The following is a 27,419-nucleotide window of genomic DNA, read 5'->3' as shown; positions in this document are numbered from 1 at the left end:
GCTGCAATTCATGGGGTCGAAAAGAGTCGGACACGACTGAGCCACTGAACTGAACTGAACTGATATATACCTACAGGGAAACATATCTCCATGGACTTATGCAGGAAATGAAAAGAATGGCCAGGATCCCAATTCCCTTGAGTCAAAAAAGCTTTGAACTTTTGGGAACAAAGTACATAGTGGTGACCAGGGCAGAGAGGGGAAAACCTGTCCTGCCCACCCAACAGGCAGAGCAGAAGATGGAAGACTCTTCTGTGCACACTCCTGCTTTGGCTGGGCCAGGCTCAAGCAATGGAAAATAAGTCACATTATTAGCAAATGCTGTCTTGATTGAACATAAGCATTCAAAAGCAGTTTTGGTTATAATCCAGTGTCAACAAGTCTTTTACGCTTTTATAGAAGTAGATTAGGTGAGGTTCATGCCAGGTTGGCACCTTGGACCGGGGTAGTGGGGGGGAGTAAGCGGGGAGGCGGCGGTGTATGACATCCACACAACCAGGCTGTGTCTAGCCAGTCAGGCAGAAGAGATTTAGAGAAACCAGTTCTGACGCTGGGATAACAGGAAATGTCTACTGAGCACTTCTCAAGTTACCTAGTGAAACATCCTTATGGGCCAGGAGAGTAAGCACACCCCCTGAAAGCATTACTTTTCCTTGAAGTCTCTGGATTATCGTTCGTGTGAATCCCATCCTCACCTCCACCCCCAAAACGAAGTTTGAGAAATGTTGGTGCCTCAGGAAGGCTTTTTTAATCTTCTGGCATTAAGTCAGAAACCCCAGTGTTGAAGAGATCACACAATATGGCATTTCACATTGCCTAAGCCTGTAGGGTCTCTTGGCTGTGAGCGGATTTGCTATTTAGAGCACAAACTTCCTCTCAATCTCTGCTCACCCGCAGACAGTGGGAAAAGGCCGGAGTTTTTCTACTGTTGTTCAAGGACATTTTAAATAATACAATCTTGCTCAACGAGATGTGAGTTTTCAGTTGGCATGGGGCCTGCCCTCCTGTTTAGATGGCCAAACTCATGTGGCAAACAGGATATAAATATATGACATCAACAAGATAAAATAATCTCATTTTTATCCCAAGTGGTTTTGATGGTTTGTTTTCCACTGAGAGACAGTTAGAAACTAGAAGAAACTATTTTATGAGTGAAGATTTCATCATTTACCTTTTCATAAAAGGGCTCGTGTCAGAAAAGTTTTCTGAACCACTCTGGTGCCTGAGAAACACGGTTGAGCCCTTAGACGTGCCAGCACCTTCTGGTCATTACAGGCACTAACCCACTTTATATCAGCAGGTTTGGTGGCCGGTCAGGAGCCTCAGACAGCAGGGCACTGAACGGAAGTCAGAGCATCACCACGTGACACGCCGGGGCAGAGAGTGACCATCTGGAGGGGAGGCTTTTGAACGGGTCATGCCTGGGACTGGGTCCGAAGACTAAGGTCTTCCACCACCGGACGCCAGGCCCGCGGCTGCCAACTGCTGGGAAACCGCCCTCCCGCGGCCGCCGTCCACCCGAGGCCTCGGGCGCTCTAGGCCAACCCCGTCCGTCCGTCCGTCCGTCAGTCAGCGCTCCTTCCCCTCGGCCGGTCTATCGGTCCGTCCGTCAGTCAATGCTCCCTCTCCTCGGCCGGTCCATCGGCCCGTCCGTCAGTCAGTCAGTGCTCCCTCCCCTCGGCCGGTCCATCGGCCCGTCCGTCCGTCCGTCAGTCAGTCAGTGCTCCCTCCCCTCGGCCGGTCCTGCGGGCCGTCCGTTAGCCAGCCCCCCTCCCCGGCTCCATCCTCTGCTCAGTCCGTAGGTCCCCCCGCCTGCCGTCCTCTCGCAGCTCTGTCAGTCGGCAACCCGCCCCCTCCCCCCGAGCCAGTCGGCCAGGCAGTCCCACATCACTCCCGTCACCCCCTACCCCCGCCCCCAGCTAGCGTCCGGCCCCCGGGCGCGCTCAGCCCGCCGTCCGTCCGTCCGCGCTCCCGAGCCAGCGCGCCCCGCGCGGGGCGGTGGTGGCGTGTAATGACGTCATATGGGCCGCCTGCCCGCGATTGGCCGCGGCCGCCTCACCAGACCCCGAGCGGCCGGGCACGCGGGCGGGGCGGAGCGCGCGGAAGCCACGCCCCCGGGCGGCGGGCCCGGCGGCCGGCCGGGCGCGGCCACGTGACCCGGGGCCCCGCCGCCCGCCTTATAAGCGGCGCGGCGCGCGGACCGCCGCGGGCCTGACTTCTGGTGGTCTGGGCCGGTACACTCCTCCGCGTCCCTCCTCCCTCGGCGAGCCCGCAGGCGGGCGCCCCTCGGCCAGGTACGCGGAGCGCGGCGAGGGCGGCGGGGTGGGGGCTCCGAGGCGGGCCGGACTGGGATGTCCGGGTGCCGACCCCTCCACTCCAGAGCCTCCCTTCTAGGCCGCTTTCCTTTGGGGGACTCTCGGGCCTGGGCCCCAGCCCTGACCCCAGCCCCGGTCCCTGCGCGGGGGCCCAGCACCCGCGACCCCCAGGTGCGCTCTGCTGGTGCGCCTCCCGGATCGGGAGGACCCCAGCAACTTGTCCTGGGACAACCTGCCCCAGGTCCTGCCTGGCTGAGTCCATCTCCTGCAGACGGACGGGGTCTGGAAAACTTCTGGACTGGACGGGCCAGAACTTCAGGGCTTCTGTGGAGGGGCGTCGTGGCGGGAGCGCAACGCTCAGATGCACCTAACCTGCCTGCCTCGGAAAGCAGTCGGTGCATCTGCCTGGCCGGGGCTGTGGGCAGGATCCTTGGCAGCTGCTCCCAACCCCGGGGCACCTGCCCGGTGTGACTAAGTCCCGGAGGGCCTTGGGGGTTTTCCTGGACCTGCTGGTGGTGAACCAGAGCAGAGCCCTCCTTGAGTGGGCCTCCCTGGACCTGACCTCCTTTGGAAGTGAACTTGATCTGGGTTCCACCTCCACGCCCCCTTTTCGTTCTAGGAAAGCCTGCAGGCGGGTGGCTCATGCCCAGACTGGACGACCACCTCTGGAGAGGTCCCTGTGCCAAGGGCACGAAGCTCAGAAGCCACCCGAGGGCCAGCGCCAGAGGGCTGGTGGCCAAAGCAGGAGAGATGATCAACTCCTCGGGGTCAGGCCCCTCTCTGCTGGCAGCCCATGGCGCCCTGGGCACTGACCCCGCTCACGGGCCTCAGAGCGCTGGTGTGGGGGGCCAGGGCAGCAGCGGCCACGTCAACAGCTGGCATCACCACTTGGTGCAGAGGAGCCTGGTGCTGTTCTCGGTGGGGGTGGTCCTGGCCTTGGTGCTCAACCTCCTGCAGGTCCAGAGGAACGTCACCCTGTTCCCGGACGAGGTCATCGCCACCATCTTCTCCTCCGCCTGGTGGGTTCCTCCGTGCTGCGGGACAGCAGCGGGTGAGTAGACACTGGAGATGTCTGTTGGGTTAGGAAGTGTGTTGGGCCTCTGAGAACTGTTTATTTGAGAATGGAACCATCCACAGAGGGGCGGTGTGCCTCTCCAGTGAGCGTATCTAGAGGAGAAGGGGCGAGAGGCAGGAGCCCAGATGCCAGGACTCTGGATGCTGGTGATGGGGACCAGGCGGGGCAGTGATTGGCTGTTCCTCGCCCGTGCCAGGCTGACCGAGGTCCTTCCCTCTTTCTGATCTGGCCCTGAGGACAGTGTTGAGGGGCCCACAGCTGTTACCCCGAGCAAGCCGCGCCATTGGCCACCAGCGGAACTGGTGAGCCGAGGAACTGCCACGTGATTGGCTGGCCCTGGGAACATGCTACCAGCCGGGCAACCGAAAACAAACCGTCACGTGGACGAGTGGGCAGAGCTGCCCCAGTGGCTTCTTGCACTTCCTTTTTCAGATGGCCCTGTGAACGTGTCAAAGCCAGGCCTTTCCCCTGCCCCCCTCCAAAAAAAAACACCGGGGTCCCTGGATGAAGGAAAACAAATCTTATTCAGAGTTTAGCCAGCCACAAAACCTGACCCAGAGTCTGCAGTCTTAACAGACTAGACAGATGGACTATACCTCTGAGTAAAATTTCTTGGTCGTCTGGCTGGTTTTAGGTAAAAACACTGAATTGATCTCAGCCCAGTAGGGCGCTTAGGACTTCTCTGGTCACCCAGCGTTTGCTGTGGCCTAAGGTCTGCCGGTGGTTGAAGTGCAGCGAGCAGCCTGCCCCTGGCGGGCGTCCTGGGCTAGGGGGCAGGACAGGTGTGGACCTGGGTGACCAGGCCGGCTCCTGGCTGCTCCGTGGTTGGCGTTTATGGACTGTTTGATATGTTCTGCTTCCCCTGGTCCTTACGAGACTCTGCTGCAGCTCCATTTCACAGCCGTGGGAACCACAAGGGGCCACGCCGAGTGGCAGGCCCGCCGTCCATAGCTGGGTGTGTCCCCTGCACTGGGAACGGTGCCTCGTCAGCAGCCTCCCTTAGAGCAGGGGCAGGCCCCAGGCTGGAGTGGGGACCCTCAGGGGAGGGGTGCTGTGGGGAGAAGGTTCGCACCGTTCTCAGGAAGGTGGGCTCCTGCTCTGTTTTCTAAGCCCTGCCAGCATGCCCTTTTGGGCACTAGGCCCAGATGTGCACTTCCGTCTTCATTCTCATATGATACAGTAGTTTTTTTGACTGAAACAGTTGATCTCAAAACCGTCGAACCATTTGGTTTAGGCTTTATTTGTAACAGAAGCTTCAAGGAATTCCAGGGATATCTGTACGTGATGTCTGGTACCCTAGCTGCTTTTTTTAAGCCATCGGTCAGGAGCATAAAGGGAAGATTCCATAGTACATTTTCACCTACTTGAATCTGAAAGGTTAAGGTTAAGATATAGTGACTTAAGTGATAGAACTGTTTGGGTTCCATTTTTCAAGACTCCAGAATTATGGGAATTCCCTGGCGGTCTAGTGGTTAGGACTCAGTGCTTTCACTGTGGTTGTCCAGGTTCAATCCCTGGTCAGGGAACTAAGATCCTACAATCTATGCCATGTGGGTCCCCACCCCCCTCAAAAAAAAGTCCAAAATCAGAACTGGATAAAATGTATTATGAAATTGGAACTATTTCATCGACTCTTGGCCTGAGGCTGTGTTGCTTGTTCCTCTGTTTGGGACCTGAACTGGGCCCTTCTCGTGGGACACCAGGGGCGCCGTGCATGACTCTCAAGCCTCAGTACCTGGCTGACTCCACCTGGCCTGCCTCCCGGCCAGCCACCAGCAGAAGTGCGGGGGTGCTTCCCATGTGGATAATTAAACCCCTGGCTCCATTCCTTCTATAGGTCAAGCCAAACAACCCCAGTTTTATTTAAAATTGTACAAAATGATGTGGATTTTTTGGTTTGTATTCAAGGAGAACAAAGATATAACATTAGTTTAAAAATAAAAGATGTAAAGTTAGTTTAAATATCTGATGGCTGGTAAATCTAGGAAAGGGAATGGTTTGAATATCGCGTTAATGATCCCCATGAGGCAGTCGCGTCGTCTCTGCTGGCGTGCTCAGACCCTGCCGTCTTGTCTTTCCCCGCAGCTGTGGTCGGCCTGCTGTACCCCTGCATCGACAGTCACCTTGGAGAGCCACACAAGTTCAAGCGCGAGTGGGCCAGCGTGATGCGCTGCGTGGCCGTCTTCGTTGGCATCAACCACGCTAGTGCTGTATCCTAAGACGTTACTGTTAATGGGTGTCTGTCACGTCCTGGGTCAGTTGAGCTGATCTCTTACAAGCATGATTTCAAACCACGTTGCTCACTTTCCTCTCAGCAGAGCTTTCAAAGTGATCCTGAAAAGTCCTTTCAGTTCATTTCAGGAGACAGTTAAAATGACCCTGGGAACAGAGTGGATATCTTTAGTCTGTCCCTTTCTTGGTCACTACCTGTTGGATCCTCCGAGTTGGTTTGGTAAATTCCCCGTCCATTTCTGCCTCCCATCCTTCCACGGTGCAGACCTGGTTCCTGTGGTGCAGTGAGACGTTGCGGGAGCTTCACTCTTCTTGGCTGACCCTTCCAGAAGGCAGAGCAGAAGCCCATCTGCTTCTCCGCCCTCCCCGGTCATGACCAGGGAAGGCCCAGCGCTGATCAGAGGAGGTGGCCTCAGGAATAGGGTTCCCAGTGGAGGTCACATTCAAGGTCAGGTTCTGGCGTCCACCAGTGGGCTGCCTGGCAAAACACGGTGCAGTTTTCAGGAAGACGGGCCATGGTTTACCAGGCGTCAAGACATTTATAGTTTCTTTCTGACAGCGAGATTATATTTTTAAATTCTGGAGAAAGCTGTTTTTAGAGTTTCTGCTGCTTAAATCTGCTTTACCCTGATTTTAATGATAAGAATGTCAAGAAAAGGTATTACAAGAGAGCCTGGCTCTGACACATTTGTTTTGTCCCCTGTTGGTAAAGTAGTGTTGTGAAGGAGGCCAGCTGTGTCCCCATCAGCTGTGACCGTGTCGTGTTGAATGCCATTCCAATGAGGTGTCTCCTTGCAGACACAGAGTAAAGACTGTGCTTGCTCAGTTCAAACTGCTAATAAGAACAGGAAATAAAAGTGGGACTGTGGATGACTTACTAGAATATAGTTGTTTCGTGGTTGAAATGAATCCAAGCAGGGTTTTATGCATAGTTTTTAATACATTGACTGGTAAAGTCAAGTTTTCGACGCAGGGATCCCAGAGATGCCCCAGGTCATCCTGATCAAGTAGCCTTGTATCCAGCACATGCTCTCTGCAGCTCACTGGGCAGCATCTGAGGCTGGAGAATTAGGTGGTGCACACGTGTAGGCTCCGGGGCTCGCTTGTGTGTCTTTGACCGTGTTAGAAATTGTTGCACTTTTCCTTAACTTTGCGTCACCAGAAACTGGATTTTGCCAATAACGTTCAGCTCTCCTTGACATTAGCAGCGCTGTCTCTGGGCCTCTGGTGGACATTTGACCGTTCAAGAAGTGGCCTGGGGCTGGGCATCACCATCGCCTTCCTCGCCACCCTGATCACGCAGCTGCTGGTGTACAACGGAGTCTATCAGTAAGCACGTGCCCCCAAGTGTCACCTCTGCCCGGGAGCTGTCAGTCCAGTTTTGCTCAGAATACCCACGAAGCTTGAGATGCCGTGTTGTTTGTAATTACATGGCATGAGCTTAGACGTGAAATCTTTAAAAGCACTTCTTATTGTTGATTCAGATAAAAATGCACCATCTGTAATTTAAGGACAGCCAAGCCACGGTGGAGAGCTTTGCATTGTCCTTCAGCCTCTTAAGCTGTGTCCAGGTCCTTGTGACCCACGCTGGGCTGCAGCACACCGGGCTTCCTTGTCCTCCACCATCTCCTGGAGCTCGCTCAAACTCATGTGCGTCGAGTTGGTGATGCCATCCAGCCATCTCATCCTCTGCAGCCCCCTTTTCCTCCCGCCCTCAGTCTTTCCCAGCATCAGGGTCTTTTCCAAAGCGTTGGCTTCCCGCGCCAGGGGGCCACGGTGGGCGGCGAGCGTGGGTGTCACGTGCTCACGTGGCTGGTGTGCTGTGTGCCTGCCCGCCGCGCAGGGCTCATGCCTCCCTCTCCCTGCAGGTACACGTCCCCAGACTTCCTCTACATCCGCTCCTGGCTGCCCTGCATCTTCTTCTCGGGAGGCGTGACGGTGGGGAACATAGGACGACAGCTGGCCATGGTGCGTAGTCCCACGGGCGCCTGATGCTGGCTTGCAGCTGGGCCAGCTGGGTTTGCCTGGGACGCTATCACTTGTGTCAGTACGTGTGTAGGCAGGAGCAGCAGTTACTCAGATGAGCATACACTTTAAAAAGGTGCATCCCCAGGCCATTCTTGGCTAACTTGTAAAGGTTCAGGGATTTGTAAGCTCACAGTGAGAGCTGCTGAGGAACCAGAGCTCCCCTCACATGACGGATGCTGTCAGCGGCTTTTCTGAACTGCTTCTCCTGTAATAACTGGCAGAGACGAGTTACAGAAATGGCTAACTGAATGATTTATGATGAGTTTCCTCCCCGGCTTCACGACTCGGGTACAGACAATGCCGTGCTAGGGGAAGGGAGACACGCCAGGCCCATGAGAGTGCGGGCGGGGCTGGGGGGCCGCTGAGTGTCCCTGGGTGGGTGGACTCCGGCCTGGACCTTGTCTAAGGACTAAAGGGAGAGACACTGAGTCCCAGACGGAGCCGTTTCCCAAGACCCAGAAAGGCAGACACAGTCAGGATACCTTGGCAATTCTGTTTGGGAGTGAAAGATCGCGACACTTGAGCACTTTGATGAAGGAGCGTGCAACATGGACATTTAACTGTTTTGAATGGACTTCAACTCGAAGGCTTAAATAAAATGAATTTTAAAAAGAAAAGGAAACTAGAGTCTTATAAGGGCCATTTCTCTCAGAGACACACTCTGGGACTTCCTTAGAAACTTGTCTTGGTCCCTCATGCTTTTATTTTAAAAAGAGGACATTTATTTGTGCCCCCTGAGCCTGGCTTGGGAGCCGCCTCCTTGGCTGTTTGACAAGAATGGAAGTAGTTTAGAAAGGGAAATTTGTGATGTGTCCCACTGGCTCCTGCGTCCACGCCATCATTCCCCCACCCCGACCCTTGTGATGGTCTGGACCCGCCGCCAAAACCAGAACGGACCACGGTTTGTCTCAGGACCCCTTGTGAGCATGCGCGCGGCCCTGCCCTGTGACCACAGCCTCGCGACACCCCTGTGCTGATCCCGCAGCCCTGGGGATTCCGGGGAGAATGAGGCAGCTGCATGCTCGCCGTCCGCCTTGATGTTCATTTCGGTAGTATTTAGTTAGGATTCTTAATAAGGCTTTTGAGATGAGGTTGTCTTCAGCTCCTGTGACTCTTCATGGAGTTAAAGTTGACAAAATTCAGCCAACTGGTTATTACTTCAGGAGGAGGGGTGGTTGCTGTCATAGGTTTATGATGAAGGTCTTCTGAACAAATTTTGTAAAGAAGCGTCCTTCCGATAGAGGTAGACGCTGCATACCAGGCACAGGCTCGTAGCGCCAGGAGTGGTTGGAGGAGATGCACAGGAGCCACATGGCCATGCCTTTGGCAGCAGCACTAACTGAAGGTGCTTTTAGCAGCTGTCTTTCCATCTTGTCTTACTGCTGCTGTTCAGTCGCTCAGTTGTGTCTGACTCTTTGCGACCCATGAACTGCAGCACACCAGGCTTCCCTGTCCTTCACCATCTCCCAGAGCTCGCTCAGACTCATATCTATTGAGTCAGTGATGCCATCCAACCATCTCATCCTCTGTCACCCCCTTCTCCTGCTACCTTCAGTCTTCCCCAGCATCAGGGTCTTCTCCAATGAGTTGGCTTTTTGCATCAGGAGCTTCAGCTTCAGCATCAGTCCTTCCAATTAATATCCAGGGTCCATCCCTTTAGGATGGACTGGTTTTTTGTAGACACTTTCATTTTTTTTGAAAAGATGAGTGAAAGTTTTTAACAGAACTTAAGATAACTGGCATAATTGTAATTCCCCTTTATTAAAGATGTTTCTTTTTTTTACTCTTCAAAATTGGGGACAGTCTTATCTTTGGATGTTACTGTTGTGTCTTGAAACTGGAAGAGGCTGGTGAGCATTGTAGTCATCAAAGGGAAAGAGCCCCCACCCCGGTCTCTGAGTCCAGCCCTCCTGCTGTCTTTCCACCCGTGCACATTTATTTATGTGTGTATTTGGCCACGCCTCGTGGCTTGTGGTATGTTAGTCCCCAACCAGGGCCTGGACCCCAGCCCCAGCAGGGTGAGCTGCTGATGGGGAGACCGGTAGACTCCTCAAACGTGTGAAGCCAGAGGGGCAGTCACAGCTGGTTTTACAGATGCCCCCTCTGCTGCATCTTGAGGAAGGGCAAGAGCAAAGCACCTTTGCCCGAGTCCCCAGACCCCAGCAGAGGACACGGTCTGCATGATCACAGGCAGGGTGGTCACAGCTTGGGTCGCAGCTGTGTTTCTGGCACAGTCAGGGAGAGGATGAGGGAGGGTTACTTCTGTTACAGCTACTCAGGGCCCAGGAGTGAGGCACGGGGTTCAGATGGTCTGAAGGGGTCAGCCAGTTGGACTGGCAGAGGCGTGCAGTAGTGAGGAGCCGTATTGGTGGGGGCGGGCAGGGGGGCGCTCTGCAGGAAAGAAGTGGCCACTTCTGACAAGTAGGTGGTTGGGGTTGTTCTTTTCTCTTTTGTAATTTTAAAGTTTACCATTGTTCTGTAGTTGACCCTTGAAGAACAGGTGGATTAGGGGCACCAACCCTCGTAGAAATTGAAAACCTGAGTGTATTGGATGAATCCTGTATTGACGGATACAACCAACCAGGGACCATGTTGAAAAGATGCGTCTAAGTGAAGCCTTGTTCTCAAAGCCTTGTTCAGGGGCCAGCTGTACTTGTAACTGCAGCACTGGCGTGTGTACAGGAGCCCGTGGCTGTGGTCTCTGCAGCGGGCAGACCTGTATCAGGAGGGGGGCAGGCCCGTCAGCTGTGTCCTGCGGAGGTCGTCCACGGGGCGGCCACTGCAGGACCGTGGCCCTCTGCCCTTGCGCAGCGCTGTCTGTGCACTGGGAGCAGAGCCTTGGCCCTGGGTTGTGGGTGACAGGAAGGCAGAGAATCGGTCCCCCACCCCCTGCAAAGCCCCCAGACCTTCATCCCCACCCCGGCCTCCCCTCCTTCAGTCTGTCCTGCCTGGTCCCTGCCTTTCTGTTTGTCTCTTCCATCCTTCAGGGCATCGTAAATGAAATAAAGTGACATGAACGTTGCTCAGTTATGTCCAACTCTTTGTGAACCCATGGACCATACAGTCCATGAAATTCTCCAGGCCAGAATACTGGAGTAGGCTACCTTTCCCTTCTCCAGGGGATCTTCCCAAGCCAGGGATCAAACCCAGGTCTTCCGCATTGCAGATGGATTCTTTACCAGCTGAGCCACAAGGGAAGCCCAGCAATACCGGAATGGGTAGCCTGTCCCTTCTCCGAGGGATCTTCCCGACCCAGGAATCGAACCAGGGTCTCCTGCATTGCAGGCTGATTCTTTACCATCTGAGCTATGAGGGAAACCCCTCTTAAATGACTCTTTCCTAAAAGCAGTAGGGAATCTTAAAAAGCCCCGCTTTGTCTGGCAGGAATTACACAGCCTTCACGGCATATCAGTTGACCTCTGAACCTGACACCGACCCCTCCTCTTCACAATCCCTCCATGCACTTCAGCCTTTCCTGCCGTCTCCGTGGGATGGCGGCCACCTTCCCACAAGGTGCTGTTGTTGCAGGAGCAAAAAGTATGTGAAGCCAAAATTGTATTTTTCATGAGACTAGAATTGGAAGTGTAGGAAGTTATATTTGGTTCAGATTGCATCAGGGCTGAAGAACGAAAAATATATTTATAATAAGGTTTGTCTTAGAAACCTGTAACCACCCATGACTTGACCGTCCCTGCCGGAAGGACCTTCTGCTCTTCCCCACCACCCAGCAGCCAACAGCTGTGATGGGCTGGAGCAGGGGCGTGGCCTCTGCCCTCTGCCCCTGCCTGACCACCCACCACCCAGTCCTGGTCCCCCGGAGAAGTACCCAGGGCCGGGCACGGAGGCTCGTGCCCCCCAGCGCGCTGGGGTGTGCGCCCTGATGGCTTGGGTTTGTGTCTCTGTGGAGTCTCAGAGCTCAGCCTGGACAGCGCGGCACCTTGCTAGACTCTCTTGAGCAAGTTAAACATTTTTTTTAAAGAAAGAGTTCGAATACTTTAGCCAGGTTTTTAATTTTTTTCTTCTAAGAAAGGGAAAAAGCTAGTAGCTGCTATGTGAAGGTGAGCTTACTCATCACTTAGAATTGGAAAGGACTCGGGGCCTTAAAAATGGGGTCGCTTGGCACCTGGCTGATGGGCCTGTTTGCACGTCCATGGCCACTGTCCTCGCTTTCAGAGCAGCCACCCTGCAGCCCTCGGACAGAGGACACTTCTGAGACGTATTCTCACAGCAGCGTTTCAGGATGAATTTTTGGTTTGAAACGTCTCCAAGTGAGACTTTGTAGTGGAACATGATCTGAGCGCAGAAGAGAAAGGGCTGCAGCCATGGACCCAAGGTGGGCGCCTATCAGTCCGCTCGGGGCCAGAGTGTCCCGTGTGACGCGCCTGCAGCCCGCCCCCTCCCATCTGCTCAGTTCTGCCCATAAACGTGCTTCCTGGCCCGGGCAGGCGTGCCCCAGAGCCACAGGCTGGCTCTGCTTGAGTGTTCAATGGTTCACGTAGCTTTTTCTGTATGGTATTTGTCGTCCGCCTGTAGGTTTAAACGGGAGTCTGTAGCATCATTTTATCGAGTTCGTGTCTGTTGTCTGCAGATGAAAGTCTCTTCTCAGAAAAAGTAAGGCTTCGCACTGCCGCATGAGGAGTGTGGCCCTGTTCCCAGAGCCCAGGCCCCAGACGCCGCGTCTCCAGCATGCCTCTCCCACTGCGGTGCGGCGGCTCCTGGCCGTCATGGCCGTGGTGTCGTCGGGCTGACGTCCACTGGCACTTGGTTGAGTCCTGCAGTGGCAGTATGGGGGCAGGACTGTCAGCCCGCTTTGGAGATGGGGGTTGGAGCCCAGGAGGCTGAGCGCCTGGCGTCTGGTGCAGAGCGGGCTGGCCCTTGTGGCTCGCTCAGCCTCTCAGCAGGGGTCAGGGTGGACACGCAGGGACCCCGGCTCTGGCAGGAGGCAGGGGGCTCTCCTCACACAGCCCCGTGACCTCAGGAAGGTCAGCCTCTGGTCTCGGACCTGCTGCTCCAGTGGGGTGTCCATCCTCGGTTGAGGGCCACCAGGCCAGGCCCAGACACCGGCCACAAGTGTGGGGTGCCCTCTCTGGGTGTCTGTGCTGTTCGGCGACGAGACGTGCATAGACACAGCTTCTGGGCAGCAGTACCACCTCCTGTCCTGCCTGCTACACCCCCGCCCTGCCTGAGCGGGACAGACCAGGTCTGCTGAGATGTGGGCTCCCAGCTCAGGGCCCCGAGGGCATCACTGTGGGGCCGGGGGAGCCTGTCTGCTGCTCCGTGATTCTGGTCTCCACCCTCGCCTCTGGCGCAAAGGGATTCTTCATCTCTCACTTTGTAGGGTCCGCTTAAATTGCTAAGTAAAACACGCACACATACAGCGCTAACATCCTTTTTTTTCTCTCTTTCTCCACATAGGGTGTCCCCGAAAAGCCACACAGTGATTGAATCCTCAGGCGCACGGATCCTGAAGAGTGGCAAGGTTTGGGGAGAAAGTCCGCGATACTGGGTAGTGACGAGACTATCTCTTTTCCTCAGTAACCTCTTCAGATGGGGCTGACTGTACCAGTGACTCCTGGAAAACACTTCACCTGTTTCAGAGCAGCCGAGCGGGTGGATGGCCGCTGGTGGTGGGACGGTGCCCCCGCCCGCGTCCACTGGGGGCACCACGAGCAGGCCGGCTGGGCACCGGGCCCCGAGGACTCAGTTTCTCGTGTTATTAAATGCCAAGTTGCCATGTTTGCTAGCCTCGAACTAAAGCCTGACTGCCAGCTCTGGTTCCGTGTCAGCGCCCCGGGGACGGCTTGGTGGTGCTTACAAAGATGAAGTGTGGTGAGACAGGAATATCACTCATCCAAAAGATTTTAAAAATAGGGCTGTGTTATGAAAAAAGAGAAGGCAGGGGTGGCAGCAAGCGCAGGGTGGCCGTGCCGGGCAGGCGGGCATGGCGTGCCCTCGGTGCCCGTGTAGGGTGCTACGCAGACAATCCTGCAGAGGAGGCAGTGAGTGGGAGGTTGTGGCTCTGCGCTGCAATGGGTTGGACTTTCCACCCTGGTGTTCACGGAATCCGCACCGTCTCGAATGGGGCGCCCGTCGGCCACACGTCTCCGTCTTGGCCCAAACCTTGCGTTTTCTTTGCTACTCAGAAGAAGAGACGGCTTTTTCCCCACAGCCCTATGGGATCTGCAATCTGTGATTGCCTTGTAAAAAGAAGAGTGCGCACGTCACTGCATCACATTCGGTGTCTCTAAACCCTCAAAGGACGCGGTGAGCACAGTGTACTCACTCAATGGCACAGCCCACGTTGGGCCCGGTGTGCAGGTCCTGGGCCTTCGACTTCAAGTGCAATGTATAGGAAAACCAATCTGAGCCTTGTATTCTCTTTAAATATTTATTATTATTTTTTTAAACGTGTGAGATGCTAAAGAGGGTTCTCCATTTCAGTGCTGCATGGAGGCAAAATTCAGCAATAATTTCTTTTCAGCTGTGAAGTTACTTTGTTGTGCCCTCCCGCCCAGCCCCAGTCCTTTGAAATACTCCCAGTTTGGGGGTTTAGTAAACTTGTAATTTTTACTTACAAATTCACCCTTTCTGTATTTTGCAATTTAAAACATTTTGGTTGTTTTGAATCCTGTGAATGTGGCTTGATGGTAAGATTCCTCTGGCAGCTGGCAGTCGGGGGGCTGGGGACACGGGAGCCCCTGCCGGCAGCCGTGGACTCTGCGAGTCCCTGGCTCCTCTCACCCGATGGTCCCCATCTCAGTTTGCTTTTGTTTTAAGGAGGATATCCTGGAGTAAATTTTAGGTTACTGTAGCGACTTTGTTTTAGAGGAATTTTGTTTAAAAGAAAATAGTACCATTCTGAACTTTGCGATGACCCCCTTATGACATTTTCTGAAAATGAAAACCATCAGCTATGCGAAAAGATTTTTCAATGAAGATGTCAGCGTTTGTGAAAAAACCAGAAGTTATTAGATGAAAGCAGTCATTGAATCTTTCCAATATACTTGATCATGCACAATGAGTATTTTTCTCTCTTAAACTGGAAATAAATCTATGTCTGTTAGAAGCAGTATAGCCAAAAGATGTGAATCTGAAGAATTTTATTGCCAATATTTTCTAGCAAGTATGTGAACCAAAGTCATTTGAGTTTGTGAAAATGTTAAATAGTATGAGCAAAATTTGCACTATACCAGATTGGAACATCTAGTGAGATTCACATTCATACTAAGTTTTCAGCATTGTGTTCTTTTGAATTCATTTTTTTTACTTTTATTAAAGGTTCAAAACCAAGCATTGGATTTATGGGTTTTTCTTTTAAAGGGAGGAGGGGGAATTCCCTCTGTAGGATAGTCACATTTGGAATAGAAGAATATTTTATAGCTTTCCAAAATTTACTAAGTTGCCACACAATCTCTTGGGAAAAATATTTTTTCCTCATGGTGGAAACGGAGGTGTTTAACCTCCCGCGCCACCCACTGATTCTGGGAATTGGGACGTCTTCTCCGGCCTGCCCGCCCCCAGGAAGGCTGTCCTCCATCTTGAAGTGAGAGGGCCCTTCTCCTCATCCTAGGACACGGGGTGTCTGGGCACCCAGGAAAAGGGCAGAGGGAGCCTCCAGGCTGTTGACAGCCAGTGCGTCCAGGGGCCCTGAGCGAGGGCCCACGTGGCAGAGGTCCGCTGTCCCTGGCGCCTGCTGGACGGGGTCACCCCAGGTGACGAAGTTGTCGCAGATGTGCTGTGTGCACACACACCACCTGGTGTGAACGCCCGCGCTGCCAGGGCTGGGTGCTGGTTGGACAAGAATCAGAACTGGCCTCACAGGCTCTCATCCCAGGGTGAGAAACACAGACCCCTGGGCCAGGCTGGGGAGGGAGGTGGGTGTGATGGAAACGACCGAGTCAGGTCGCTTTCACTTTCGCTGTGAGACCCCCAGCACAGACAGCAAGCCCCCTACCCAACAGAGAGTGGTGTTCCAAGAGCGAGGTTGTAGGCCAGTTTGTTCTGAAGTCCCGCAGGGCTAGCCTAGGTCCCAACTAACACAGGCAACTGTGCAGTACTGTGATAGGTTTGTAATGCTTTCCACTCAAATAAGACATAAAAAACAAAAAGTAAAACATTTTAAATCTTACGATACCTTGAAAAGTACAGTAGTACAGTACATCGGGGGCTTCCCGGGTAGCGCTGGTGGTAAAGAAGCCACCTGCCAATGCAGGAGATGCAAGAGACTCGAATTCAATCCCTGGGTCAGGAAGATCCCCTGGAGGACGGCACAGCAACCCCCTCCAGTATTCTTGCCTGGAGAATCCCATGGACAGAGGCGCCTGCTGGGCTACGGTCCATGGGGTCGCAAAGAGCTGGAAACGGTTGAAGCGACTCAGCATGCGCGGACAGTACGGCAGCTGGCGTCGAGTGAACAAGAAGAGTGTTCGCGTCTTTGAAAATTTGCACTTAAAGGTTCGTATGTAGGGGACTTACTGTGATGCCTGCACTGAACTAGTCTAACCCTGTGTTTCAGAGTAAAGTTTGGGGAGGGAAATGTTTTCTGGAATTTCTGGTTTGTGAGCAGGTGGTTGAATTACCTCAGTTCATGAAAGGTCACTCTGTGAGTCAGCAAGGATTTCCATGTCCTGTCTACAGCTGCAGATGCACGGCTGAGCAAACAGGAGCTCACAATGGGGATACAGGTATTGTTTATTTAGCCAGTTTCCTGAGTCTCCTGAGATCCTACCCAAGGAGTGCTTCTGGAAGTTCATCTAAAGAACAGGATTAGACATAATCAAGTCATGTAGATTATAGATAATGCCTTTATCTTGGTGGTGAAAAGACAGGAGGGAAAGGAGCCAATTTAAATCTAAGCTTGCCTTTTCTACTCCATGTTTAAAAATAGACCTTTTGCTAAGAAAACTTACCTGAGAGTTTCAGATGATCTATTTGTAAACTGTAACTAGCAGATAAAGTCTTAGAGTTGGAATATACCTTTGAAAAGTATTAATACTGTTGTTGTTCAGTCACTAAGTCATGTCCAACTCTTTGTGACCCAGACTGCAGCACGCCAGGCTTCCCTGTCCTTCATTATCTCCAGAGTTTGCTCAAATACGTATCCATTGAGTCAGTGATGCCATCCAACCATCTCAAACTCTGTCGCCCCCTTCTTCTCCTACCCTTAATCTTTCCCAGCATCAAGGTCTTTTCCAATGGGCTGGCTCTTTGCACCATGTGCCCAATATCATGAAGTATTAATAAAGATATTCAAACTCAACTCTAACACATCATATCTTACACAGAAGCTGGCCAACTACCCAGTTACCTACTTACTGGATCCCAGTTACTTCACGCTTACTCTTGAAGAGGCAGCAGACTAACAACAAACTGGCCACAGGGAATTTCACATCGATCCCTGAACACAGCCGAACTGTGCAAAGAAGGATGCGTGAAACGTGCTTCCAAGTCGTAGGACCCACTTGGTCCTCTGTCAGTTTTCTGCATAAATCTTCAGAGACGCTAATGGGAAGAATCTCGTCCTGAGCAATTTTAACACCGAGTGTCTGGCTCAAGGCTGCTGGCTCTGGGAAGAACAGAGCTGCTGAGACAGTGTCCTGGGTGTGGGGGTTCCTGCCTAGGTCTGTGACTTAGACACGGTGGCATGTGAAAGGCAGTTACCACGTTTTCATTCATCAGCCACCATTTTTCCAGTGCTTCGGCTCCGTCTAATGAATTCTGTACATGAGAGAGACCATGTTGTCCCCTGTCATATGCCTCCTGCAGTTCAGGGTATACGAAGTCAAGGGCGATGAGTTGAAAGTTCACTAATTTTCTCATCAGGATCTAGCTCCTTGTGTTTTTTCTATCTTCTCTCAGGTAGGTTCTCTATTGAAAATCTTAGAGTTTAGCTTTGGTGGAAAGTGGCCTCAGGTCAGTTCCATTGCTCAGTCGTGTCCGACTCTGCAACCCCATGGACTGCAGCACGCCAGGCCTCCCTGTCCATCACAAACTCCTGGAGTTTACTCAGACTCATGTCTGTTGAGTGGATGACGCCATCCAACCATCTTATCCTCTGTCGTCCCCTTCTCCTCCCACCTTCAATCTTTCCCAGCATCAGGGTCTTTTCAAATGAGTCAGTTTTTCACATCAGGTGGTGAAAGGATTGGAGTTTCAACTTCAGCATCAGTCCTTCCAATGAACACTGATTTCCTTTAGCATGGACTGGTTTGATCTCCTTGCAGTGCAAGGGTCTCTCAAGCATCTTCTCCAACACCACAGTTCAAAAGCGTCAATTCTTTGGCGCTCCGCTTTCTTTATAGTCCAACTCTCACATCCATACATGACCACTGTAAAAACCATAGCCTTGACTAGATGGACCTTTGTTGGCAAAGTAATGTCTCTGCTTTTTAATATGCTGTCTAGGTTGATCATAGTTTTTCTTCCAAGGAGCAAGCGTCTTTTAATTTCGAGGCCTCTAAAAACGGTTCGCTATTCACTTGACCCAGAAAACCCCACGAAATCACGCAAGTCAAGAGGTTCAAGCTCCGTGTTTACTTTAGGAATCATCGTGATGTTGCCCAGGGCCGTGAAGGGTGCGTGGAGGCTGTCCCTGGGCCCGAGGCGCCCCAGCTGCTTGCTGTCCTCCTCGTGTGCTGGGTCACATGACTGCTGTCCTGCCGCCCTTCAGACTGCGTCTCATGTGCCATCTGATGGCTCCCAGGCCCATCGTGACCCTCCTTCCTGCCCGGGGCCCTGTGACCGTGCCAGTGAGAACCGCTGGGATCACCCTTTCCCCTAATTCAATCTTGTTAGTTGCAAAAGGACCCAACTAGGACGGGGCAGTGGCGGTGGGGTGGGCGTGAGCAGATAAGCTCTGAGGGAGTCTGAGATGAGGGGGCAGCTTGACAGGAGCCCCTCCAGCCTACCCCTAACGATCTGCTCTGCGGCCAAAGCACGTGCGGGCAGACCTCCAGCCTGCCATGTGACCGACTGTGGGCCGGTTCCGCGGCGGGCGGGGGAGCCCACCGACGGAAGGTCAACATGCCAACAGACCCCTGGAAAGATCATTTCCAAGCTCCCTGGGTCTGAGGCGGGAGTGTGCACTTCACTGCCCTCATGGGATCAGAAACGGCCCTCGGGTCCTCTCAGAAACCTGGGGTACACGGGGAAGCCCTGTCTGGGGGCTTCTCACAAAGGAAACCCTTGTTTCCCAACATCCACAGACAGCTCTTTGCACCTGTTTAAATGGTCGTCGAGAAACAGACGAAATGTTCCTGAACCCTTGACCGACGTGCGCCAGCAGGTACAGCGCGTGCGCTGGGGGCGGTCAGATTCCTGCCCTGATGCCACGGCCCAGCTCTTCACCCAGGAGGCCCAGTTTATGCTTCCAGAGACACAAAGCTCTTTGGGGACCCTGTTTCTGCTTAGCAACCCTAATCCTTCTCCGTAACAGGTTTGTGAAAGGAATCTGGGAAGGAGGAAGGCCGGTAGGTAGGTAGGGTGTCAAACACTCAGCTGCCGGTCATCCTGAAACCAACTTTTAACTGAAAATAGCCCAGAGTTTTAAATCCAGCATCTGGACCTAGCACTTGGCTGTTGGATAAAGGCATTGGAGGACCTTGGCTCTCCACTGAGCAAGAAGAAAGTCAGGAAAAGCTTTCTTTTTTGAAATAGTGTTGCCTCGTCTTCAACCCAAAGGCTGCTTCCTCACAGACTCGGGCTTGCCGTCCTTCCCCCTGTGTGTCATGGGAGCCGACCCCCGACCTCGATGGGACCTTACCTGGGACGAGCCTTGGAGGATTTAAGCTGACCCAGCGGGATGAGGGGAGCTTTGGGGGGCTTCCCTGGTGGTCCCGTGGCTGGGACTGGGCGCTTTCACGGCTGGGCCCCGGGGTCAAGCCCTGGCTGGGGACGGTGGACACAGACCAGGTGGAGGGGACAGGGAGGACTCCTCTGAGGACAAAGGATTGCCCTGAGGAACGCCGGAGGCTGTCTCAAGCACAGGAGCCCTGGGCCTTCGGAGGGAGGATGGTCCTACACCTGGACGTGAGATTTCTGGCCTCCAGAACTGGAAACAACAAATCTCTGCTGTTTTCTTTGGTTTTCTACAGCTCTTACTTCTCCAGAGGCATAAATGGATGTCCTATGTATTCAATCATTTCATCTGAACTTGGAGAGCTGCTTCTTCTGTACACTTTGTTGAAACCTGGGAGTCTGTTGTGGCTCAGCGGTGAAGAATCCACCTGCAATACAGGAGACATGGGTTCAATCCTGGATCAGGAAGATCCCCCGGAGAAGGAAATAGCAATGCATTCCAGTATCCTTGCCTGGAGAATCCCATGGACAGAGGAGCCTGGCGGGCTATGGTCCTTAGGTTCACAAAGAGTCGGACACGACTGAGCAACTAAACCACCAACCCCCACCATGTTGAAGTCTGATTCGAGCCATCCACCCCGCCCTAAGGTGGGCTATCCAGGTGCACTACAGACAGAGGAACACAACAGAAGCATTTGCCACAGAGTTGACTGCCGGATTTCTTATTTAGAAGTCTCTCTTGTGTGGGCCCACTCTATTTCTCAGGGAGGGAAGAGAGCCAGGTGGGAGAATGCCACCCGGTAAACCAAGTGGAACTAAGCGGCTCTACTTAGTCAACAAGGAAGAGTTTGCTGGTCTTTGAAAACTTAATTGGTTGAGATTAAAATCAGCACTAACCAGGTAGGATTTCAACACCCAGGGTAGAATTCTCCTGCTGAGAAGCTCAGTTAATCTCCTCTGTGCAACTGGGCCTTAGGCAGCTGACTTGAACAAGTAAAATGGGGAAAACAGAGGCCAGGGCTCCCTCCCCTGGGGGCCCTCAGCCCAGGCTCAGTCCAGACTGGGCAGCCAATCCCTCTCCTCCTGCCCCACAGCTGCCCAGGGACCCACAGACGTTCCGCCCGACCATGGGGACACAGGGCTGGAATGCTCCTTTATCACTGGGCACATGATCACAGTCGAGGGGAATATCTCAGGAACCGCCCACAACCTCCCCTTCCCCACTTCCACATCACAGCTGAGGAGGTGACTGCCCAACAGGAGACTGGGCAAGCCGAGCCTGTCTAGCCAAGATCCCCGGGACCTTCTCAACCCAGGGACTGAACCCGAGTCTCCTGGGTCTCCCGCGTGGGCAGGCGGGTTCTTTACCGCCGTGCCACCTGCTTTCCCCGGTTGTTTGATCTTTGTGCTGAGTCACTCAGTCACGTCCGCTGCGCCCCCGTGGCCTGGCCCGCCAGGCTCCTCTGTCCCTGGGGACTCTCCAGGCAACAACACTGGAGCGGGGGCCCCCCCTCCTCTGGAGGATCTTCGTGTGTTCTTTGGTTGTGGCTGTTTCTCACTTGTAGGGCCTGCTTGTGTATGAAGAGGCTCCCTCTGTCTTTCTGTTCAGGGGACTGTATGTTCTGGCTTCCTGGGACAGTCCCAGCTCCTGCCTGTTTTCTCAGCATAATTGCTAGTATCTCTCCTTTCATGCCCTGAAGTGTCTGAGTTGGAGGGATAAACAATATCTAACCTAGCAGCCCAGTTCTGTATGTCTCTCTCTGGGTCCCCAAGTCTTATGTACAAAGGCCGAGTATTAATACGCAGTAGATTGTCTATAAGCTGATAAAGCTGTCTGTCACTGGAGGTAAACATTTCAGTTCTTCTTTGGAGCAGCTCTTAGTGTTAAGGAAAAGCACCAGGACAGACCCTTCAGTGATATAAATACAATACATGGTGACAGTGCTTAGCATAGATAACCAGTCTACGTCTGCGGAATCAATGAGCAAATGCACGGAGGAGTCGCAGTAGGGTGTTTCTGTTACATCTTTAGCTGAAAGTCAAACAGTGGGAACAGACCAAAGAAAAATCAGATCTAAACCAAGGGCTCTGGACGAAGCAGAATGAAGCACCTCTAACCTCCCCTCCTCCCAAGTGTTCTGAAGAACAGAACCTGCCTGGGACCATGCTACCAGCCACACGCTCTGTTATGCAATCAACAATCTCAGAGAAAGCGGAGAAGCCACACAGTGCATGAAAAGCTTGGTGGGTGGAGAGCCAGGGCCTCCTCACCACTGAGCACCCAGGGACACACGGGTGTTTGCTCCGGAGCCTGACAGATCCGCACGCTCATGCTGATGATGCAGCCCTCACCTAAAGCCATGGGTCACTCCAAGTGACCATGGAGTGGCCAGCACAGAGGTCATAATGACCAGCACACTCATAGAGGATCTACTGGGGCCTGGATGTGTGCCGGCCACTGTTAGCACTTGGTCTGCATCATCTCGTTTAACCCTCACAATAACCTGATGCTTTTGAACTGTGGCATTGGAGAAGACTCTAGAGAGAAACTTGGACTGCAAGGAGATCCAACCAGTCCATCCTAAAGGAAATCAGTCCTGTATATACATTGGAAGGACTGATGCTGAGGCTGAAACTCCAATCCTTCGGCCACCGGATGCAAAGAGCCGACTCATTAGAAAAACCCTGATGCTGGGAAAGATTGAGGGCAGGAGGAGAAGGGGACCACAGAGGATGAGATGGTGGGATGGCATCACCAACTCACTGGATATGAGTTTGAGCAAGCTCTGGGAGATGGTGAAGGACAGGGAAGCCTGGCGTGCTGCAGTCCACGGGGTCACAAAGAATCGGACATGCCTGAGTGACTGAACAGCACACCTGATAAAGTGGAGCCTGGTCACATTTCAAGATTAGGAAACAGGGCACAGGGCAGACAGGTAACTTGCCTAAGGAAGCACAGCGAAGGGCAGAGCCAGGGTTAGAATCCCGACAGTCTAAGTGGTGACCACAGGTCCAAAGGAGAGCAGTGAGAGCAGCTCAACAGATTCTGAGCGTAGATGAAAACCTGGGAGCCAACAGCGGACAGAACGAAGAACACAGCGAGCGCCTGGACTACAAGCTTAAAAGGACTGACGCATGGCCCAGTTTCACGGAAACGCCTCTACAGATCGCATCTGCTCAGTCATATTAACTTTAAAACAGTCTTCAGAGCCCAGGCCAACCTACGTCAAGGAGTCCTTAAGCCCCAGAGCTCAGGGACCAGTAATCAAGATGAACGCCTGGCCAACTTAAGCACTTACATTAAGGGAGAAAAAGTGTGAGACTCAGGAACACGCGCTGTCAGCTGCTCACGTGGTGCCCTCTGGCCGTCCAGGGCGGGGGCTGGTATTTCCAGCCACTTGGCTACAGTCAGTGACTAAAGTCAACCCCATAATCCTTGGTTCATTCAGAATTATACCCAGGCGTGGTTTGGGATTTTTTGCTTTGTTTGTTTTTAAGGTACTGGGGTTGGCCAAACGCTCATTTGGGTTCTTCCGTAAGGCGACTCCAGCAGCCCTTGGTTGTCTTTAACTTCGTCCGAAACAATTTTGTTAGATTGTATTGTGACAGCTGTCATATCAGCATTTAAAAAACCTATCAGAAGTGGTGAATTTTTGTGTGGCCATTTTAATTTAAAGACGGAAGGAAAAAAGCAACATTTTCAGCATATTATGCTTTATTATTTCACTAAAGGTAAAAACGCAACTGAAATGCAGAAAAAGCAGCTCTGTGCAGTGTATGGAGAAGGCACTGTGACTGGTGGAACACGTCAAAAGCGGTTTGCAAAGCTTCGTGCTGGAGATGTCTCGCTGGACAATGCTCCAGGAGAGGGTAAACCAGCTGAAGTTGATAGCAACCAAATCAAGATATTGATTGAGAACAATCAACGTTATGCCATGTGGGAGATAGCCGACATACTCAGGAATATCCAGATCAAGCGCTGAAAATCACTCGTGCCAGCCTGGTCATTAATCGCTCTGATGTTTGGCCTCCACATAAGTTAAATGAAAAAAGTCACCTTGATCGTATTTCTGCATGCAATTTTCATTACGGTTTTCCAACAAACTGTGACAGAGGCAGACCAGGAAGCCAGTTCTGTGTCCTCCCGAGTGGACCGTGCTTTATGGGGTACCCTCTGGAGAGAGCCCCAGCCTCCCCAGTGCAGGGGAGGAGGGGCCGAGCACGTTGGGAGGGCAGAGGACCGCTCTCTCCTGTAGCAGCGGAGATGTGTCGGTTCCAACGGGCTTCAGGCCGAGAAAGGGGGGCTTCTTCCAAAGGGGGAGCAAGACCCCTCCTCTGCCTGCTGACCCAGGGGGCCGTCTCCAGCCCCCACTGCCGCTGGCCGGGCTCCATCCCACAGAGCAGGGCCAGCAGTGGGGCTGGCCAGCCTGGGCGATCAGCACTCAGACCTCTGGGGACAGGCTGCCCCAGCTCAAGAGAGCCCCACCCACTGTTCAGGACCTATAGCTGAGAACCCACACAACCAGGCTCCCAACACTGCCCTACAGCTCACACGCAGACCCCTCAGTCCTGGTCACTGCACCAGCAGTTCAGTTCAGTTCAGTCGCTCAGTCGTGTCTGGACTGCAACCCCATGGACTGCAGCACGCCAGGCCTCCCTGTCCATCACTGGCTCCTGGAGCTTGCTCAAACTCATGTCCATGAAGTCGGTGATGCCATCCAGCCATCTCATCCTCTATTGTCCCCTTCTCCTCCTGCCCTCAATCTTTCCCAGCATCAGGGTCTTTTCAAATGAGTCAGTTCTTTGCATCAGGTGGCCAAAGTATTGGAATTTCAGCTTCAGTATCAGTCCTTCCAATGAATATTCAGGACTGATCTCCTTTAGACCGGACTGGTTGGATCTCCTTGCAGTCCAGGGGACTCTCAAGAGTCTTTTCCAACACCACAGTTCAAAAGCATCAATTTTTCTGTGCTCAGCTTTCTTTATAGTCCAACTCTCACATCCACACATGACTACTGGAAAAACTATAGCTTTGACTAGACAGACCTTTGTTGGTAAAGTAACGTCTCTGCTTTTTAACATGCTGTTTAGATTGGTCATAGCTTTTCTTCCAAGGAGCAAGTGTCTTTTAATTTCATGGCTGCAGTCCCATCTGCAGTGATTTTGGAGCCCAAAATAATAGTCTGTCACTGTTTCCACTGTTTTCCCATCTGCTTGCCATGAAGTCTCACTGGATGCCATGATCTTAGTTTTCTGAATTTTTAGTTTCAAGCCAACTTTTTCACTCTCCTCTTTCACTTTCATCAAGAGGCTCTTTAGTTCTTCTTCGCTTTAGGCCCAATGACTTCAACCAGTTCAGGGGCCACATGGTGGGCCGGAGGGGGGCTGTCCCAAAGATGTGGAGTCTGCTGGGAGTGCTCGTCCCCAGACAGGGAATAGCCTATAGCCCTTTCCGCTGCAGGGGAGGGCAAGACAGGGCTTAGTGAGGGGGTGTGCAGTGGAGTGACAGAGCAAGGCGAGGGGAGAGACAGGCACAGTGACCACGAGGTTCTGACCCCTGTTTCCAGGCCGTGGGGACAGAGGCTCAGCCAGACCCTGTCTCAAACCTACTTCTTAGGCTCCAACTTGGAACCCTGCTCACTTCCCAGAGAGTGCTGAGGCAGAGACACCCGTCCAGGGTGCCCCGGGCCAGCTCCCCCAGCCTGGTGGCCACACAGAGGGGCCTGCGGCTGATCCATTTGACCAGCTTTGTCCCAGGTCCTGCATGAGGGCCCGGGATCACAGACCCAGAGGGTCTCCGAGATGGAGGGACCTTCCCTCCGGAGGTCTGCATCCAACAGCCCAATTGTGTAGAATGCCTCATTTCCTGACAAGGACCCAGTAGGCACTCCTCTCGCCCAGCCTGGCACAGAGCAGGTGCCCATAGGTACCTGAGGGGCGAAGGCAGGGAGGGGTCCAGGTGGTGCTGCTGCTGCTGCTGCTAAGTCGCTTCAGTTGTGTCCGACTCTGTGCCATCCCATAGACGGCAGCCCACCAGGCTCCCCTATCTCTGGGATTCTCCAGGCAAGAACCCTGGAGTGGGTTGCCATTTCCTTCCCCAGCGCATGAAGTTGAAAAGTGAAAGTGAAGTCGCTCAGTCGTGTCCGACTCTTAGCGACCCCATGGACTGCAGCCTACCAGGCTCCTCTGTCCATGGGATTTTTCCAGGCAAGAGTACTGGAGTGGGGTGCCGTTGCCTTAAAGGGGCAAATCCAGTGCCCAGAGCCCAAGAGTGAGGGCGCTGTGCCCCCTGCCCAGACGAGGGGTGTCTGGAACGCAGCCCCAGTGCCCGCCCAGCCCTGGGGACCCAACGTCAGGACATCCCCCCTGGATCGGGGCTCCCCAGCCTCAGCACTGGACACGGGGCCCAGGGACCCGTTAGCCGTGGGCCGCCCTGGGCCCTGCAGGGTACTGGCAAGCATCTCAGGCCTCTGCCTAGCTCCTCCTTTCCAATGAAGAATGTCCCCAGATGTGCCCAGTGTCCCCAGGGGTACAGCCTCAGGGACGGAAGCACAGATCCGCCACCTGTGTGCCCAGCAGCGCCGACCCCACACCGTGCCCGAACCCTAGGACTTCCCTGCCTGCCCCCCAGCACACACCTGGGGAAGAGAAGGGGACCCTGCTTCCTCAGACCCCGTGTTCCAGAAAGATCCGCCCTTCCTCCCTGTCTCCTACCAAGCCAATGTAGATTTCTGATGTCCCAAGACCCACCTCCCAGGAAATTACTTCCCACTGCTATAGACCCGTCTGGGCAGGGCCCGCCTCTGCTTCTCAGACCTGCCCGTGGCTGACCCCAGCAGTGACCCTGTTTTGTCCGTGGTCAGCGAGCTCCGTGGAGCGTGGGCTTTCCCGGACCCCTGGGGGGCTGCATTTGAGGAGAAAGGGGTTCCTGTCCAAGACCGCCTCCATCACTTCACACCTCTGCACCCCGCCTGGAACCTGATCACCTCCACAGACACATCCCCCAGGATCCCTGCTGACCCCCGGTCGCTGGCTGCAAGGCCCCGGGTGGAGGCGCAGGGCTCATTCCGGATAACGTGGAGATTCCCGCTGAGCGGCGCCAGGGCCCCCTAGTGGCCAGTGCGGCACCTGCGTCCTCCTCCGCATCCCCCGCACCCCCGACCCAGCCCACTCCTCATCAAAGACCAACTGGAGGCTTAGAGGTACTTTTTTAAAGGCAAATCTCAACGGGAATTTGATGCTGAAAAAAAAAATGTATGTATCCCATTCTGTGTCTTAATCTGCACACAAACTGGATGGAGCTCTTGGCAGTTTATTCACTGAAGTTACAGGGGCTGGGGCTGGGGCTTGGCTTGCCAGATTGTTCAAAATGAGAGTTTGAGAAAGGGATGACACTTCAGTGGCCAAAACATAAACCAGCAGAAAGTTAAGTTCTCTATGCAGTGGAAAGAAACACCAGATCCACCCAGACTGCAATCGGGCCACCTCACAGCCTGCCTGGTTTCAACCAGCTGCTGCACCAGGCTGCAAACTGACTCCCTTCAGTGGGTTACCAGGGTCTGCAGGAACGCCCGGGCACCCACGAGTCCCAGAAGGAAAGTGGGTTCTCCCCTAAGCCCGCATTGAGGACTCAGTCGGGAGGAATCAGTGCAGTGGACATCGTCAGGATTCAGTAACGAAGGGAAGGGGTACCAGGGCCCCCGCCAGGCGTGCACACCTGCCTTCAGGTGTCTTGGGCTGCCAAATCCGGCTGTTTGACCTGGCGGGGGAAGGGGGCCTCCGTTAATTCCCAGCGGCTCCTGCCTGCTGTCGACACCCGGGGAGGAGAGAGTAGACGCTTATGCACGACCCTCTGAAGCCGGCAAGGTAAGAACCTTTGCCCGTGGGGCCCAGGTAAAAACGGTAACAGATGCTGCAGCCTCTGCCAGAATGAATCCTAAAGGAGTCGCTCTGGAAGCAGGCACATTAATGAA

The 27,419-nt window shown here is 53.6% G+C and overlaps 1 protein-coding gene across 3 annotated transcripts; it reads left to right on the top strand.

The window, feature by feature from the left end:
* Nucleotides 1-2,205: 2,205 nt before the first annotated feature.
* Nucleotides 2,206-14,940, top strand: INSIG1 (insulin induced gene 1). 3 transcript variants are annotated; one of them, XM_086398143.1, is made up of 6 exons: nucleotides 2,206-2,294; nucleotides 2,935-3,366; nucleotides 5,476-5,600; nucleotides 6,785-6,951; nucleotides 7,491-7,590; nucleotides 13,066-14,940. In XM_086398143.1, exons 2-6 carry the CDS (start codon nucleotides 2,958-2,960, stop codon nucleotides 13,093-13,095), a joined length of 831 nt encoding a protein of 276 aa, XP_086254269.1. In that variant the 5' UTR covers nucleotides 2,206-2,294; nucleotides 2,935-2,957; the 3' UTR covers nucleotides 13,096-14,940. The 3 variants fall into 3 exon arrangements, with proteins under 3 accessions (XP_086254269.1, XP_086254268.1, XP_086254270.1); XM_086398142.1 differs by lacking the exon at nucleotides 7,491-7,590; XM_086398144.1 differs by lacking the exons at nucleotides 5,476-5,600; nucleotides 6,785-6,951; nucleotides 7,491-7,590.
* The last annotated feature ends 12,479 nt before the right edge of the window (nucleotides 14,941-27,419 follow it).

This window comes from Bos grunniens, chromosome 4 (genome assembly GCF_055505025.1).
Source record: "Bos grunniens cultivar Pamir isolate PY7600 chromosome 4, Bosgru_T2T1.0, whole genome shotgun sequence".
In the NCBI taxonomy this organism is placed as follows: domain Eukaryota; kingdom Metazoa; phylum Chordata; class Mammalia; order Artiodactyla; family Bovidae; genus Bos; species Bos grunniens.
Note: the sequence above shows the minus strand (reverse complement) of the source record. Positions and strands in the feature narration are given on the sequence as shown.

Coding starts and splice junctions, on each gene's coding strand:
- INSIG1 (XM_086398142.1), top strand. CDS start 2,958: ATGCCCAGACTGGACGACCACCTCTGGAGAGGTCCCTGTGCCAAGGGC. Junction 3,367..5,475: donor GTGCTGCGGGACAGCAGCGG/GTGAGTAGACAC, acceptor CTTTCCCCGCAG/CTGTGGTCGGCCTGCTGTAC. Junction 5,601..6,784: donor GCATCAACCACGCTAGTGCT/GTATCCTAAGAC, acceptor TTGCGTCACCAG/AAACTGGATTTTGCCAATAA.